General features: G+C 41.1%; 1 protein-coding gene across 3 annotated transcripts; it reads right to left on the reverse strand.

The window, feature by feature from the left end:
* Positions 1 to 572: 572 nt before the first annotated feature.
* Ap3m1 (adaptor related protein complex 3 subunit mu 1) lies at positions 573 to 17,130 on the reverse strand. 3 transcript variants are annotated; one of them, XM_052189860.1, is made up of 9 exons: positions 17,075 to 17,130; positions 11,334 to 11,609; positions 10,520 to 10,691; positions 7,441 to 7,578; positions 6,543 to 6,628; positions 5,553 to 5,686; positions 4,431 to 4,638; positions 3,168 to 3,312; positions 573 to 2,721 (listed from the first exon to the last, which is right to left on the reverse strand). In XM_052189860.1, the coding sequence occupies exons 2-9, from the start codon at positions 11,604 to 11,606 to the stop codon at positions 2,621 to 2,623; spliced, it is 1,257 nt and encodes a 418-aa protein (XP_052045820.1). In that variant the 5' UTR covers positions 11,607 to 11,609; positions 17,075 to 17,130; the 3' UTR covers positions 573 to 2,620. The 3 variants fall into 3 exon arrangements, with proteins under 3 accessions (XP_052045820.1, XP_052045819.1, XP_052045822.1); XM_052189859.1 differs by lacking the exon at positions 17,075 to 17,130 and adding an exon at positions 16,760 to 17,068; XM_052189862.1 differs by lacking the exon at positions 17,075 to 17,130 and adding an exon at positions 16,487 to 16,710.
* Positions 17,131 to 17,144: the final 14 nt, after the last annotated feature.

The following is a 17,144-nucleotide window of genomic DNA, read 5'->3' on the forward strand; positions in this document are numbered from 1 at the left end:
CCTTAAAAAGCCAAAGTTGTGAAATGTGAGGGACACTTTTGTTTGTTTTCAACCCCAGTACATAGCTATGGCTGTGAGGCAGAACTAGCTTTGAAGACACAGTCCTTCTCTTGTTTGAGGACACACTGACTAAAACAAAAAACATGTTTTTTGCCTAATTTTCTGGAACTGAATTCAGAAAAAAATATGTTAAATAATACCTCAGGGTAAGTTTTTCATTGCATTGACTTAGGTGGACAGCTGTGTCCATGGCTGCTGGGTGGACTCAGAAGTCTCTGATTCCTCTTCCACTTGCTGGTTACCTTGTCTACTAGCACTGTGTGCCGCAGACACTGCAGTTAGTTGTGGTTTTAGCCAGTTGCTTTTAAGGACAATAAGACAAGTGTATTTCCAGGGTTCTTCTGTAGCACCATTAGGAAATGAAGCTACTAGCCGAATTCCAATGGGAGAAAATGGGAGGTGGGGAGAAGGGTTACCTCACACAGAAAATAAGTATCTGTTTTATTTTACTCTTGGATTATGGTTTCTTAAGAACAACAAAAAATAGGAGAATATACTTGATTAACCAGAACTCCATGTTTGAAAAATCTTTTAATATTGGGTATTCCTGGGTCTATATTGAAGTGGTAAAGAACGTAGCTTTGATCATTTTTATCACGTGGTCTGTGACCAGAAGATGAATGGCTGTGAATATGCTCTATTCAGGAAGAGGGCCCCTTCAATGTTCTTCAAGCAACTGTATCATTTTATGATACAGAAGAAACTGATCCAGTGCAGCCAGCGTTAATATAGCCTGAATATGAGAATATTCCATCAACAATCAAATTTAAAAAATTGGTTGGTTGCTCTCATATATTTATTGACATCATAACCAGAACCAGAGAAAGGGCTTATTGGGTTCTGTCAAATTAATAAATAGAATAATTTAACAGTATAAGAATTCAGTCTGCTTAGCTATTTTAGCAGAAAATCCTAGAGACAAGAGACTTGGTATAGACTTTCACAGGAGGGAAGCTGTGCAGTCTAGGTATGGTTGTGAGATAAAGGACCGTGAAGAACTAAAACTGCTGTGATGGCTTTTGAGGCAAAAGAACAAGTTACTAAAACTAGAACTAGATAGCCAAACTTAGTCAAAGGGAATAGATATTTTATGTTTTGACTTAAAATACAATTGCCAGTCTGAGATTGGTTACTCAAGAAAAGTCTACTTGACATTTTGCAACAGTTGGCCTTCTTAGTTGGGGGGGTCACAGTAGCAGTACTACTGCATCATCAGTACTACTGCACAGTCAGCGGAGTGAGCCTAGGCCATGACCTAGCCTGGTAAGGAGGAACAGAGGATGACAAGGGGGCTAGGGAGGGCAAGCACTTTTGTCTTCATTTTCTTTTGTCATTGCACAATGATTTCCAAGCGAAAGGTACAGAGTGGCCTGAGTCACAGACTGGCTTTCCAAGCATGAAGACCAATAAGTATAAATCCCTACAGAGGACCTTGTCCTTCAGTGTAATGTTCTTCCATGCACATAGTACAGCAAAGAGACTTAAGTGCTTCGTTTGAATTTGACTGGAGTTTGGAAGGGCCTTGAGCTCTACATAGTATGTAGGGCGCACAGGCAAATTCAACTACTTAAACACAAAAAGATAAAAGGTTGAAGAGAGTAACATAGTGAAATGCATGTTTTCCTCCTTTTGCTAAACTAGGGTTTCAAGCTAACTAGGTTAGTGGCATTAAATAAAGCTTTAATAAAACATGAGAATGGCGAATGTTTTGCTTGATTTTCTCTTTTACTATTTTAATTTGTTTAAAAGCACAAACACCTGTGCCTGCAATAATTCCCTAGCAGCAGAAGTAGTGTTCCCTTTCATTATCTTAATGAAGTATTTGCCCTTTTGATGCAAATGATTGACTGTGCTATCTAACGGCTGAACTGGTGGCACAAGACTGATGGAATATTTACTGCAGCAAGGTCCTTGTAAATCAAAATCTGAGCTTTACATAAAAATCTTATTTATAAAAAATATAATACCAAGTACAGTGAGAATGGAGCACGGAGCTGCAGTGCTCCCTGCCAGGGCCATGTGGAGGTGGCTTTTGCTACAGTGCTTGCTTAATGGCACAAGTGAAAAGCTGAGTAAGGCAAACACTTGAAGAGGCAGTTTTCTGTAAACTTCTTGGGGTGGGGCAATCTCCTCTCTTGGGACAGACACTGATTGAGATGGCTAAGATCAGAAGGTGTGACACTTGGCTGCACCTGACACATCACAGACTGAGACAGTTCTTGCTGGTAGATGAGACCAATTTGCTTGCTTTAGGAGAGAGGTTATCACTGTAGCCTTCTGCCTTGACTGTTACAATGTGCAGCATTCAGCTGGTAGCCCCCATGGAAGAAATCATCTAAACCTTTTCCTAAGTGAAAAGATACAAAATAAGCTAAGTCTTTAGAAAACGTTCCTTAGCTTAAAGCTCCTTAAGAACCCTACATTGATTACTAAGCAACTTTGTTAGCAGGGTAGCTTGACACAAATGCTGTATATTATTCCCACCCACTTGGTACCTAATAGTAATAAATTGCAATGACACTTGAAAAACAAACTGATCTTGAGCAAGTCTGGCCTCTCCTCACGTCCTCACTTGGAACTTCCCCGCCTTTGTGACGTATTTGACTCCTTTAAATGGCTTGTACTTCTCACCATACATGTCCAGGCGGTTCACTTTTAAGCCTGTGTCAAAAAGAATGAAATGAATCATTACTACCCGAGAAATAATGCAGTACTTGTTTAGCAATGAACACTGTGCCCTAGATGTGACATTGCACAGGGATCCACTCATCATTTGGAAACAATATCCCTTTTCTATCACCCACATGCACGCTGTACTTCAGGGAACATGGCCTTAGTTAAGATGCTGCAGTGGCCGGAAACATGCTCATGAAACTAGCTCATTCCACTTTCTATGAACACAAATGACAGCTTCTCTGGCTCTTAAATGAAGGTGAGGCGAGGGATGTGTGACAGCATGAGATAAGCTGTGTTCTCAGATGGCTGCTGCCTGGAGACCAGCTACACAGAAGGCAAACTGGAGTTGCTGCTCCTTCTAGGGTGAGCTGTTAGTACTCTTCCAAACTCCTAGCCCGTTTCCCCATGATGCACAGCAAACATATCGATACCTGAAATAGCAAGCTGCTGGATCTTGAACTGTATGTTGAGGTTGGGATTCTCTTCTGGCTTGGGTGCTCCTGACTGTAAATTTACTAGTCCTTTAAGACTTGGGAGCTTTTGTGGAGTAATTTTGCCCACATCCCATGCCAGTACCTTAAAGAGACAAGAGAAAATATCTGAACTGTGTTAAAGACATGCTCAGACTATACAAAATGCTATAGCTTAGATGCTATAAACTATACAAAATGAAGTAGTGTCTTAGAAAACAGAACAAGCCTGGAATAGACAATTGGCTTATGTTCTAATCACTAAACAGAATCCATTCTTCAAGCAAAATCACCTGTGTGGCATTGAGTCCCAGATATAAGGAAGACTCCAGTTCAGGTCAGGGCTGAGGGTGGGGACTCACTCACCTGCTCACATCTACAGGGTCCCTGGAAAGGCTCTTTGAATTCTTAAGATGTTACATGTTCTTTTTTTAAAATTATTTTTATTTATATGTATGTCTGTGTCTATATGAGTTTGTGCATGTGAGTACAGAACCCACAGAGGCCCGAAGAGGGTATCAGATTCCCTGGAGCTAGAGTTGAAGGCAGTTGTGTTCCCAACGTGGTTGTTGGGAACCAAATTTGAGTGTTCTACAATAGCAGTGTATGTTCTTAGACATGGAGACACCTTTCTAGCCCCAAGGTTAGAGGGTCTTTTAAGGCTCTAAGTATAGTGGCCCATGCCTTTAACTTAGGCACTATGAAAGTAGAGGCAGTAGTATCTGTGAGTTCCAGGCCAGCATGGTCTACATAGCAAATTACAGGGCAGCCAGTACTACATCAAGAAACTGTCTCAAACAAAATAAAACAAAACCAAAAAACAACTACCTAAAATATGCTCTATGAGTTTATTTAAAAACAAACCAACAAAACAAAACCCATACCTTCTCTGCTAAGGCATATGCTTCTAACTAAGCATAAAGCAAAGGCAGTGGCTCTGGGCCAACCTGGACTACAAGTAAGATTTCAAACCAAACCAAATCCAAACCAAATCCAAACCCAACTTCTCATTTATCAAGTACTCTATTCTGCTGAAGACTTACATTTCCTACCTAAGGAAGCAAGGGAGCTGAGAGAAAACCATCTCTTCTAGGTCTCTGAAAGCCCTTGGCTAGAATCTGGTGTAAGCAGGCAAGGCCCCTGCTTCCTAACTGCTGTGACCTCCACCCACAACCACACAACATGGCAGAGCCCTTGCTCATTCTTGATTCAAAGTGCCCATACCTTGGTGACTGGATCAAACGTATAGCTGCCTTGCGTTGGTGTCAGGTTCATATTCAGCACAACTTTTGGCATGTGAACAGTCACTGTGATTCCTTCAATTGTTTTTCCCATATTCTGTTTCGGTCCAATTGTTATATCAAACCTGCCACAAGAGCTGTTTTCCTTAAAGCTGATACTGTGTTTCACATACACTGGTATTGCCACTAGACTAAAAAGGACACAGAAAAATACAAAAGTACATTATGAAAGGTACGGGACAACTCCAAATGTAGTGTATGTCTCATGATATCTGTGACTGTGCCACAGGGCCATAAGTCCTAGCAGATTAGGCCTATGCACTAGGGTTGAGGACAGCAATGTTCTGCTACCATTGTGCTAGAACTGTATGGGTTGGTAACAACTACATAAACCCAAACGGAAATCTCCTTCAAATTCCACATAAACAACTGGGATAAAGGGATATAGCTGAAAAGAACCCATTAAAGGAATTTAAAGCACTAAAAAAATATTTTCTCAGAAAAAGGTTTCAGTTTTATCTTATTACCCAAATGCTTTCTGAAATTTTAAGGGACAACTTAGCTATAGCTGACAATGTTAAACTGTTTAAAATTCAATGCAAGTTGAATGTGGTGGCACATATTAACAATCCTAGCACTCAGTAAGCTGAGGCAGGAGGATCTAGAGTTTGGGGCTAGCCGGGGTAACAAATAAGACACTGCTTTAAAACAAGAACCACTTTGACCCCCCAAACGTAGAGAACAGTGACTTGAAGCAGGTAGTTTAGGGGATGTCTTAGGGTATTCTGCCTTGTTAGTTTACAGACCATAGCAGACTAAGGCACTGAGTTCATGGTTTGCCCAGGTCATGCACATTCCAAAGGCTTGGTCTTAGTCATAGATTTTAACTTACTCTCTCTCACTACCTCTCTACACTTCCAGGTTCAGAAACACTAATTGTTTTGGATATATATCATTACCAGTTTTCACTAGGTCTCCAGGTGAGCCAGGGTAAAGGAAGCATTGGTAAACTCAAGAATTAAACTGTAAAGATCAAACAAGAACTGGGAGTTCTATTCAGATTATCTGTCTGTGTTTGCAAATTCTGGCTGATACATCAATTTACTTTTGTGAGCTGACACGATACGATATGAGTCGGAAATTTCCATCTGGAGGAATGAATGACAAAACTCTTTCAGACTCCCAGCGTTTGAACCGGATGCATGGGTGGAAGCTGACATCATCTAGGAGCCTTGGATTCTGTCAGGAAAAGAAAAGCCGTATGCACAGAGTATAAGTAGTATGACAACAGTATTTACATTAATGAATTATATGTTAGGAATAGTGTGAATTAATATACTCCCTAAGCCATTATAAAAGCTGGGTAAGAATTTATTGTGACAACATCAAAATCACCTTATAGCCCTGTAACCTTTTACAATTTGCAAACATTTTATACACATTACTTGTGGTTATAAACTATGGGGAGGAAAGTAAGCAGCACTCTCTGTATCCTGTAAATGAAGACTGAGCTTCAAGAGAGTTAAGAGACACTGGGAATAGAGATGGAACCAGAACACATTTCTCTTTGCTGTTTGTAGACGTGTGTCATGCTGAATCTAATATGATGCAAACTATCAATGTCCCTTTACACAAGCAAAGCAAATAGTCAGTAAAAATTACAATGGAGACACAAAATCCAGACAGCAAATCCTGAGCTACTTCTAGCACATTCTAGGTAAAGGCCTCTCCTTGACCTTTCCATCAAGGCCATGTTCAACATGTCAGTCACTGTCTGTTAAGCTGTGCTTGGAATATTTTTGAGATAATCCTTTGTAACCTAATATACACACTCCAGGGCTGGAGAGATGACTTAGTAGGTAGTGGGTGTTTGCTACCAAGACTGAGTATCTGAGTTTGATCTCTAGGATCCACATCCTGGAAGTTGTCCTCTGATCTCTACACGTCTGCCCTGGCAAATGCACGCCAAGTCAAACACACATAGATACAACACAAGTAAAATTTTATATACCAATTTTATTTCAGCAATTATCATAGCATTTAGCATTTCAAATGTATTATGCATACAGGGACTATAGAACAGATCAAAACTTACCATGAAAGAGAGAGAGAGATCAGGCATTCCAGACAGCTTAATGCAAGCATCAATGACCCCTTGAATTTCTGCAAAGACTGTTGATCCTAAATAAAGAAATAAAAAGCTGATAACCTTAGTGGAATCTGAGTCTTCTCTAGAGCTGTCACTATATCCTGAGTAATGGAAATACACTCTGGTTGTCAGTCACAGGCTTTGCACCTCACTGACAGGTGAGAGGACAGGGATCTATTTGGATCTATTATACTAGTTTCAACAGTGTTCTCACTGGCTATACCTAACTAGTAGAGTATAATTCTAAGAAAGATCAAACCTTTAGCAAGTCAGTCTTGTAAGGATTATTTGGACAGAAGTTTAGAATTTGAAGATGAAGCAGGTTTCACATACTATGGACTAAGCTACAGGGTTAGGTTATATTGGAAAGCGGACAAGATAATACTGTTATTCACAGTGTCATCCACTCCCGTGCACCAACTAGTTGTATGATGCTGAGTAGGATACACAGTTCTGAGTCTCAGCTACTTTATGTATAAATTGTGAGGATACAATGAGATGTCTTAAAAATAAAAATTTATGATCCTAATATTTACCACCAATGTTTTCTCTGGTTAAAACCAACTAGAAGAGGCCTTTAGCAGAAGCACTGTACAGAGTGGAGAAGCATGGGTGCCAGGGATATGTAATACCTGTTAGATGAGTAACTTAAAACATCTGGCAACATCTCAACTAGTGGTTATGATAATTATATGTAACTTTTTGACAGAACAAAAAGATGTATACATCATTAGAAAAGGAATGTTTCTTTGCTGAGAACTCCCTGCCAAGGGATTTCAGTTTTCAATTCAACTTGCATTAACTGAAGTTCTTTCCCCCCATAAGACCACATGTACATAATTACCTGATTTATCTATAATTGCATCTATCTCTTCAACAACATCAAAATAGGCTTCATTGTTTGTATACTTTACTCCTGCTCGACGCCATGGGATGTTGGACAGCTGCCCGGTGGGGAGTGTATCCCCAACATTACTACTGCCTAGAAATTAGAAAAGAAGGCAAAGTGGGTGTGTGCAATGGTTATTAGAAAAGTTATTATGAAAAGAAAAAAAAGAATGCTTTAGCTTCTACTTTACTGTTTGGATTTTCCTTTATAGCAGTTGTGATGGGCTCTAGAATTGCTGGAGACATATTCCACTCAAGAGGCCAGAGATAGGTCATGTACCTCTCTGTCTACCTGTTAGACCAAGATAAATGCATTCATTTATCTTTTGCTTCCTGTTTATTAGCAGTAATGAAACCTAATTCCAGTGTCTAATCAAGAAAGAGTTTTGCTCCCAGCAATGAAAAGAAGGCTGGCTACTTCACACCCGTGCTGGCCAGAAGTCTCCACTGAGAAGACTTCAGAACCTGGCTCTTGGGTATTCAGGGGAATTCTACATGAGGGGCTGCCCCTCTCTGTGGAGTTCCTGGTCGAAGAAGATATTTTTGTTTATTTCCACTTTAACAACCGTAGACTATTGAGAATGTAGTTCTAACATGCAAGGCTCTATTCAGTTCCTAGCATAGCAAAAACAAAACAAAACAAAGCAAAACAAACAAACAAACCCAATACCTTTCTTAAGGTCAGTATACCATTTTTGCTGAAATATCACTAATGTCCATCCAGTATCTGACTAGCTTCTGGCAAACTATGTACATATGGTTATCCAAACAGAAACCCTTCCACTGTGATTTACTAAACAATTTGCTTAACTTACATTTAAATTAAAAGTAACACATGTTGAACAACAGTTAAATGTTTTGCTCAGCCCCGGCTAAAGTGTTCTCCAATCTCAGTTCCCTGTCCTACTGGACTAGAGGCTTGGCCATCACATCAGCCCAATGTTGCCTTTTCCATGTGTCCTTCAATGCTCAATTCTGAACAGCTCTACTTCTGCTAGAGGGGCTAGCACAGCTCAGTCTCCCATTTTATGTGTATTTTTCTCATAATGTTCTTATTTCCCTATCTTATTCCACAATCTACTGATTCTGCTGGGTCCTGTGCTACAGTCACTTGATAGTTCAAGAAAGATTATTTCAACTACTGAACCATTCTTTGGTATATGTACATAGGTCTGCTACTAGGAAACAGAATCAGGGCCTTAGTTTAATAAGCAAGACTCCTCTGTACTTATGAAGTCACAACTGTTCTTCTTTAGCTGCCCTAGTAGCTGGGATTACAGGTGTGCACCACCACATCCAGCCTGAACCATTCTCTTATATGTCATTAACTCATGCTATAGTTTTATATTACACACAGTAAGTTTTTCCTATCAAATACATTTTTCCTTAAAAGTTAAAAAATATGAAATGGGCTGGAGAGATAGCTCAGTGGATAAAAGTGCATGCTATGCAAACATGAGGACCTGCCAGATCCCAGCACCCACATAAAAAGGTGGGTATGGCTATGTAGACATCTATGATCCTAGTACTGTGGGAATTGAGACATGATGGCCAGGGCTTGCTGGCTGCCAACCTAGCTCCAGGACCTTGTCTCAAAAAAGGACTCAGGTCAGAGCAACAAAGCAAGACACCTAATGTCCTCCATGCAAACGCACACACATTCATATACATATTTTAAAATGTATAAGGCAGAAGTAAGGATGGCTTCTTAGCTACAGACAGTCAATGTAAGCATTTTAGCATGTTTCTTTTTGCATATATTATTGAGTTTGTGCTGTTTCCCTCACCAAACACACTTAGTATTGTAAGAGATTTGCAGTGTCTCACTACAATGTCCATGAAATATCAAAGTGCTCTTTAAAATGCTTACATATTTAAACTATTTTTCCCAGAGTGTAATTCCCTGATGTTAAAAGGACCACAGGTATGGCTGGAGTTGTATATAGCATTCCATAAGAATCTTCCTTTAGAAGTCCTTTTTTCTTTTGGATAGAGTCCCATTATGTAGCTCTGGCTGGCCTGGAACTCACTGTGTAGACGAGGCTGGCCTCAAATTCTCCTGAATGCTGGGATTAAAGGCTTGTGCCATCAAACTCACTTTTTGTAGAAGACTTTTAATCAAAGGATGATCTGAATATATTGAATTTCTATGTATGGCCTACAATTAAATCCAATTGAAAGCTTTTTTCTTTTTTCTTTTTGATTTGGTTTTTTCGAGACAAGGTTTCTCTGTGTAGCCCTGGCTGTCCTGGAACTCACTCTGTAGACCAGGCTGGCCTCGAACTCAGAAATCCACCTCCTTCTGCCTCCCAGAGTGCTGGGATTACAGGCGTGCACCACCATCTCCCGGCGAAAGCTTATTTTAAAAAAAAAGCATAAAGCCCAATATGCATGAGGTTTACTAATAAACTAATTTTCTACTTATTTTATTAGTTTTTCTTTCTTTGAAGTATTGTGCATTGAATTCAGTAATAGTAAAATGATATACTCTAACTCCTTTGGCCTTCAAGACTGAACCTCTTTCAATAAACAAAACAAAACAAAACATATTTCCCATTCTATATACCAAATTGGCCTTGAATTTATCAATTCCCTGGTTAGCTTCCTAAGTGATATGATTACACATGTGAGCTACACCTGACCTCATATTATCTGTTTTTGTTATTTTTCTTCACCCCTAAAAGAAAAGGGGGCCTGGTTAGATGGGTCATTGGGTAAAGGAATTTGCTGCCATGCCTGAGGACCTGATCCAATCTCTAGATTCCACATGGCAGAGGGCAGAACCAACTGTCAGAGGCTGTCTTCTGTCCTCCATATGCATGCTATGGCATGTGTGCAGGCATGCATTCATGTGCGCACACACATACCAAGACAGAGAGATAGAGAGAAAAATAAAAGGAATGGAAATACACATTCATTTAAACATTATTGGCAACTTTAATTTTGGCCAAAGTAGACTACCCTAACAGTCTGTCATATGAGCATATACAGTTTCAATGGATCAGTTCCTAGCAGAGTGTTTTCATTTTTCATACCTGTAATAGAATTGACGACAGAACGTAGAATTGTTGGTGGTTTAATCAGTTCTTTCAAAATGTTAGATTCAGTAGCCAGTGGGAATCCATTGTCTAACATTTCTTCCAAGAGCTCATATACTATGACCACATTATCCTTAATTGCAGCCTCTGAACACTCACCAAAGTAGTCCTAACAAAATATTCATGATATTGAACAAGAGAAAGCAGAAAGGAAGGCTTGCTTTTATATAATACCCTTTGTTCTGAAGAGTAAACTAAAAGTAGTTTAATGCATGGTTTAAGGTGCTAAAAATATATAGACTTGAAAAAATTCTCTATGGAAGTCCTAAAATTTCTCTTCAATACTTTCTTATTGTATTTATACTGAGCTGATTCCTATTATATATCATGACAGAAAGTACTGAGGCTTTAATCTGGAATGTGAGCGATAAACTTCATTTGCCCTGATTAACCCACACCCAAACACATACAACGCTTTTAGCTATTTGGTTTATTCATCAAAACAATAGAAAATATAAATATAAAGGAGTTCATGATCACTAAGAACCTTGTGACGAGCCAGAGAGTGCTTAGTGGAGGGCACTCCTGCTTCCTCATGATACGATTTGTCACATATAACAACAAGCAGCAGTGTGTGCTACTGTACGCTCTCTGCAAGTGTTTATGAGATTGTGTTAGACACCTCTGAAAGTTAAGTAACAGATAAAAGCATGCATATGTGTGTGCGCGCGCGCGTGCGTCTGTCTGTCTGCCTGCCTGAACTATCTTGGGTGATTTAGTTATGACGGTTTGACGGATATTGGATACAAACCTGAAAAGTGTCAGCAACTCGATGCAGAAACTCAATTACAAAGAGAGGTGGCACTTCAGTCTGTATCACAGACACAAAGAAGAGCTTATCCCGGTAGATACTAATGAGGTAGTGGTGAGGGGTTGAAATGACGGGTGGTACATTTTCAACATCAGCAGCTTTCTCCTGAGCTTCAAAGAAATAGTCACACACTGACTGGCTTACGACACTCTTCCAGTGTTTTTCTAGAAATATGTCACCAGAACAGTTGATGAGAAATAGACTGTGGATCATTTTCTGAGGAAAAAAAAAAGGGTGTTATACTTACTGTACACTGAAAATGCACAGTTGCAGTAGATGGTAATTAATGCAGAGACTCACATCTGAACAATGTACAACAAGCAAAAGACTTTGGAGCACTCAGCCCTAACCAGGAGGTCTTTATCATATCCCTCCTCTCAAGACTCCGGGAACTATGTAGACAAGACAGAGTCCAAGAACCAGAAGTGGTGGACAACTTCAAGGAAAGAAAGAGCATCTTCCAGGCACAACAGAGATGATACGCATATGAACTCGTAGAGACTCTGACATCACACAAAGACCTCTGCAAATTCAAACCAGACAAAATCCCAGGGCAGAGAAAGGGACACAGGCACCAAGTCTTACCCCTAACCAAGAACTTGTTTGCAACTGATATATGCTAGAAAAGGGAAAATTGTTTTTCTCCAATAATGTGTTACTGGGCAGGGCAGGCACCATCCACAGTAGTTAGCCAGCATGAGGATGACTCTGTGCGAGAGAGAGAGAGAGAGAGAGAGAGAGAGAGAGAGAGAGAGAGAGAGAGAGAGAGAGAGAGAGAGAGAGAGAGAGAGAGAGAATATTTTGTTTTGCTATTTTTTTTGTCTTACTGTGTTTTTTATTTCTTTGATTTTCTTTCTTCCTTTTCTTTTTGGAAGGAGAGAACATAAAGTTGGGTAGGTGAGGAGGAGGGAAGGACTTGTGTAGGGAAAAGAGAAAGAATAAAAATATATTGTATGAAAAAAATTCCTTGTCATATTGCCTTGACAATATAAATTGTCTGTTACCGTGACACAATATAGGTAAATCTGCAAGAGAAAGTCTAATTGAGGAATTGCCTCCATTAGATTATTCTATGGGCATATCTGTTGGCCATTTTCTTGATAAATGATTACTGTAGGACCCAGCCCACCACGGGTGGTGCAACCCCTAGGCTCCTGGGTGATGTGCGAGGCTAAGGAAGCCACTAAGCAGCGTCCCTCCATTCCTCTATGGTTCCTGCCCCTGCACTTTCTTCATTTCCTGATGTCATTTCCCTCAATGAGCATCTGTGATCAGGATGTATAAGCCAAATAAATCCTTTCTTTTGCAAGTTGCTTTTGGCCACAATTATACTGATATCTGGTGGTGATATCACTATAGATAGTCAATGTGTTCATTTAAAGGGAAGAGTTGAAGGATATGCTCCATATAGAAACCACAACATACTTTTGTTTTTAATGCTGAGAAAGTTTAACGGATTAGAGTAGAAACAAAAGAAGTGACACAGGTTATGTCAAACCACTAGCTCCCTGGACTCAGCAGCGCTCCATTATCACAACACTCTCTAAGTGTTTGTTTTGACTGGTTTCTTTATTTTAAGGCTAGATTTCCACTCACTTTCTTAATCTGGTGAAAAATTCTTTCCAGGAAAGTTTCCACCAAAGTTGTTTTTATTGGCAGCAGTTCAGGTTTCAGAATACTGGGTAGTCAAACCAGCCGCTGGATTTACTGTTGTTATCCTTTGTGCTGAGACGAGAGCATAACACTTCCAGCACTCAACAGCACTTGGTTTTAAAACCTATTTTAACCTCCTATAGTAAGAAAAGAGATCTTAATTTTTCTATCCATATTATGGCCAATTGCCTAATGGACATAAGTAACACCTCATGACGCAGAAAAAACTTAGCCTATTTCTTCAGCCACTTATGCTTTCAAGAGCTGCAGTTATGTTGTTCCTTGCTTTATTGAAGTTTCTTAGAAAACTACACAGGGACCACAACCATAAACTGTGGTGTGTGTGTGTGTGTGTGTGAGAGAGAGAGAGAGAGAGAGAGAGAGAGAGAGAGAGAGAGAGAGAGAGAGAGAGACTTCTGAATTGCACACACTCATCAGAGATTTGATTGTAGTGTAACTGCTCCATGAATCCTCTTTATGTGTGCATTCTCCCTGACAATTTTAAAAGTCAAAATAGACTTGGAAGGCAAGTGTGTCTTTTTCTTTTTAGATGGTCTTATGTTGCCAAACTCATGGCCTTAAGCTATCCCTTGCAACAGCATCTTAAGCAACAGGGACTACAGTCATTCACCACACCCAAGGTTCCTTCTCCACAGAGCATAATGGAGGCACAGACAGCCTTTATACACAGTGAGAGAGCGGGGATGGGAAGATGGTCAGGTCTTGCCTGCCATGCAAGAATGAGAACCTGAATTTGGATCCCCAGGGTCATATCAAAACAGGAGTTGTGGTTCCTTTCTGTAACTCTGACAGTGGAGTAAGGGGTTGGGGACTGGGAAGTACAGACAGTCTTTCTGGCTAGCTATTCTACCTAGTCAGTGAACTCTAGGTTCAGTGAGACTGCCACACACAAATGGGGATCTCTGCAGTTGCACACACACACACACACACACACACACACACACACACACACACAGGTGCACATACATGAACACATACAGGCATACACATACACAAATATGAAATGATACCCAAGAAGAATTTAGCTCCTCTGATTCTCAACCAGAATCTTAACCATTTTTCCCCATTCAACAAACTGTATACTTTAGGGGATTTGATGAACTAAAAATTTCTATATTTTTATTCAGTTGCAAATACAAACACAGTAGGAAGCAACCCCTGTTATAGGAGAAATATAGTGAACTACTGGAATCTTCAGGGTTTACACATACAAAGAGAACACATGAATGAAATCCAAAACAAATTTTGCAACTCTTAAGGTTGAAGAAATGCTGGAAGAAAGTTGAGGATTTGAAAACAGCCACTGGTCATGGGGCAAGGCTTGCCTTGTTTATTGTTCTCAGTGTAATGTAAAGCCATTTCCCACATTTTATTTAATTTTTTATTTTTAGGCCAGGAGTGGGCAGTGGATCTCTTGAAGCTGGAGATACAGGGGGTGGGATTAAAAGCATACACTGCTTCAGCAGAGGACCAGAGTTCAGTTCCTAGCACCTATCTCAGGCAGCTCACAACCCAACTTTTTTAAACTTTAATTTTGTATGTATTTCTGTTTGTATATGCCATGTGAGTGCAGGTACTTGCAGAGGCCAGAAGAGTGCATCCGATTCCCTGGAGCTACTGGTTGTTAAGTGCCACCCAATGTGTGTAATGGGATCTGAACTTGGCTTCTCTGCATCATCTCCCACCCATGGCCACACAAATTAGAAAAAAAAAACCCATATGCCTATTTAAAGTATATCTATGTCTTATGCATTAAATAGGGGGTTCTATTTAATAACAAGCAATAGCTTGTTGCTTCACAAGCTGTCTTGTTCTTTACGTTTTTATTTTATTTGTATGGGTTCTCTGTCTGCATTTGTATCAGTGCATTGTATGTGCAGTGCCCAAGAAGGCCAGAAGAGGGAGTAGGGTCCCCAGGGGACTGGACTTACAAATATTTGTTAGCCACTGTGTGAGGGCTGGGAATTGAACCTGGGTCCTTTGAAAGGGCATCTAGTGCTCTTAACTGGCAAGCCATCTTTCCAGCTCCAAGACTTTTTTTTTTTTAAATCCATACCGAGAATATATGCTTGTCATATTTGATGTTAAATGGACATCGGTGATCTTGGTTAAAGTAATTTTAGTGGTAACTCAATAGGACGTTGGCAAAAGCATTGCAATGTGGTTCTTAGCTAGAAGCAGCAAGTAGGTAAAACTAAGGAGACTGAAATGGCTCATCACCGGAAGACCCCATTAACCCACTCCCAGAGGGAGCATGTAATAAGGACACATGCTCCACTATGTTCATTGCAGCCCTATTTAAAATAGCAAAAGCTAGAAAGAACCCAGATGTCCCTCAACGGAGGAATGGATACAGAAAATGTGGTATATTTACACTATGGAATACTACTCAGCTGTTAAAACCAATGAATTCATGAAATTCTTAGGCAAATGGGTGGAACTGGAAAATATCATCCTAAGTGAAGCAACCCAATCACAAAAGAACACATATGGTATGCACTCGCTGATATGTGGATATTAGCCCAGAAGCTTGGAATACCCAAGACACAATTCACATATCAAACGATGCCCAGGAAGAAGGAAGGAGAGGCCCCTGGTCCTGGAAAGGCTCGATGCAGCAGTATAGGGGAATTATCAGGACTGGGAAGCAGGAGGGGGTTGATTGGGGAACAGGGAGAGGGAAGAGGGCTTATGGGACTTTCGGGAAGGGGGAATCCAGGAAAGGGGAGATAATTTGAAATGTAAATAAAGAATATAATAATAATAATAATAATAAGTGCTACCAAGCCTAAGGACCTGATCACTAAGATCCTCATGGTGGAAGGAGAGAATTGTGGCCCAGAAGTGGTCCTCTGATTTCTACATGTGTACTGTAGCATGCAATACACGTACAACAAACAAATAAATACATCCAGAAAAAAATGTTTAAAAAACAGGAAGTCACCGACAAACAAGATAATAGTAGTGTGAAGGTAGATAAAAGGTCCTGTCCTCTCTAAAAAAGGGGGCACATTTTCTTCTTTCCATACAAGGAAAGGAGATTTATACATTTGCCTGAAGAAAATTCCTTTTTGCTGTGTAATGTGTTTCCAAGTCGAAAAATCCCAAAGGTCGCAAACAAAAACAAAAAACCCAAAACTTTTCCTGTGAGAACGCCGGAGTTTTACAGTGACCCAACTTCTCAACCAGGAAGTTAAAGCTTCAGTATCAAACAAATCCAGGGCATTCAATCAGCCCACCCCTCATTATGTCTCCATACTCCAGGCCACCTCCTTAGTTTCCAGCCCTGTCACCTGCCTCCTGTGAAGCTGCAACACCCTTCTCAGGGTTTCCCCATCCCAGGCTAGCTACACCCAGGCACCACCCTAGAAAGAGCGATCTCTTAGCTTCATCAGAGGATTTGCCCTCCAAAGCCAAACCTGGGGGCTGGCAAATTCAAGTCGTCGGTACTCCACCTCACTGTAGATGACATTTCCCGCGCGTGGGGTCCAAGAACCCTACGTGGCAGGTGCACCGCTCCCTTCCGGCCCAGCTGGCTAGAAAGCCGGGGCGTGCGGGGGAGGCGCGGCCCTGGTGCATAGCAGCAGGAACGCTCCTGGAGCCCAGGCTATAATCCCGAGCCGGAGCTATGCGGTCTATTCCCGGGCTTTTGAGAGGGCCCCAGCCCGGAGACTCCCCGCCCTCGCACTCACCCCAACACCTGGGCGAGTCAGTGATTCGGTGCCGGGTCCTCTATGAACCGAAGCTGAAGCAGCAGAGAAAGCCGCGAGGACCCCGCGCTTGGAGTGCCCAACAGATTGCCTGACTAGCGGCTTCAGAGGCGCCAAGGAGGTCAGCAGGACTAGAAAGGCACGACGAGCCGAAAGGCGTTCAGGGAGAGGCACAGTGTCTCCAGAGGTCGAGGACCTGAACCGTCCGCAGTACTCAGAGTCTGGAGGAACAGGAGGCTTGGCACACTCTGAGTGCAGGCGCTCACCCGCAGCCTAACTCCGTTTGGGGTCCCTTACCGTAGTAATCGAGGTCCTGGAGGGACGGGACTTCAGACGCGCGTAGAACCAATGGTTATGGACTAGAGTC

This window comes from Apodemus sylvaticus, chromosome 8 (assembly GCF_947179515.1).
Source record: "Apodemus sylvaticus chromosome 8, mApoSyl1.1, whole genome shotgun sequence".
In the NCBI taxonomy this organism is placed as follows: domain Eukaryota; kingdom Metazoa; phylum Chordata; class Mammalia; order Rodentia; family Muridae; genus Apodemus; species Apodemus sylvaticus.

Coding starts and splice junctions, on each gene's coding strand:
- Ap3m1 (XM_052189860.1), bottom strand. CDS start 11,606: ATGATCCACAGTCTATTTCTCATCAACTGTTCTGGTGACATATTTCTA. Junction 10,692..11,333: donor GAGTTGCTGACACTTTTCAG/GTTTGTATCCAA, acceptor ATATTTTGTTAG/GACTACTTTGGTGAGTGTTC. Junction 2,722..3,167: donor CCAGCAGCTTGCTATTTCAG/GTATCGATATGT, acceptor TTTTTGACACAG/GCTTAAAAGTGAACCGCCTG.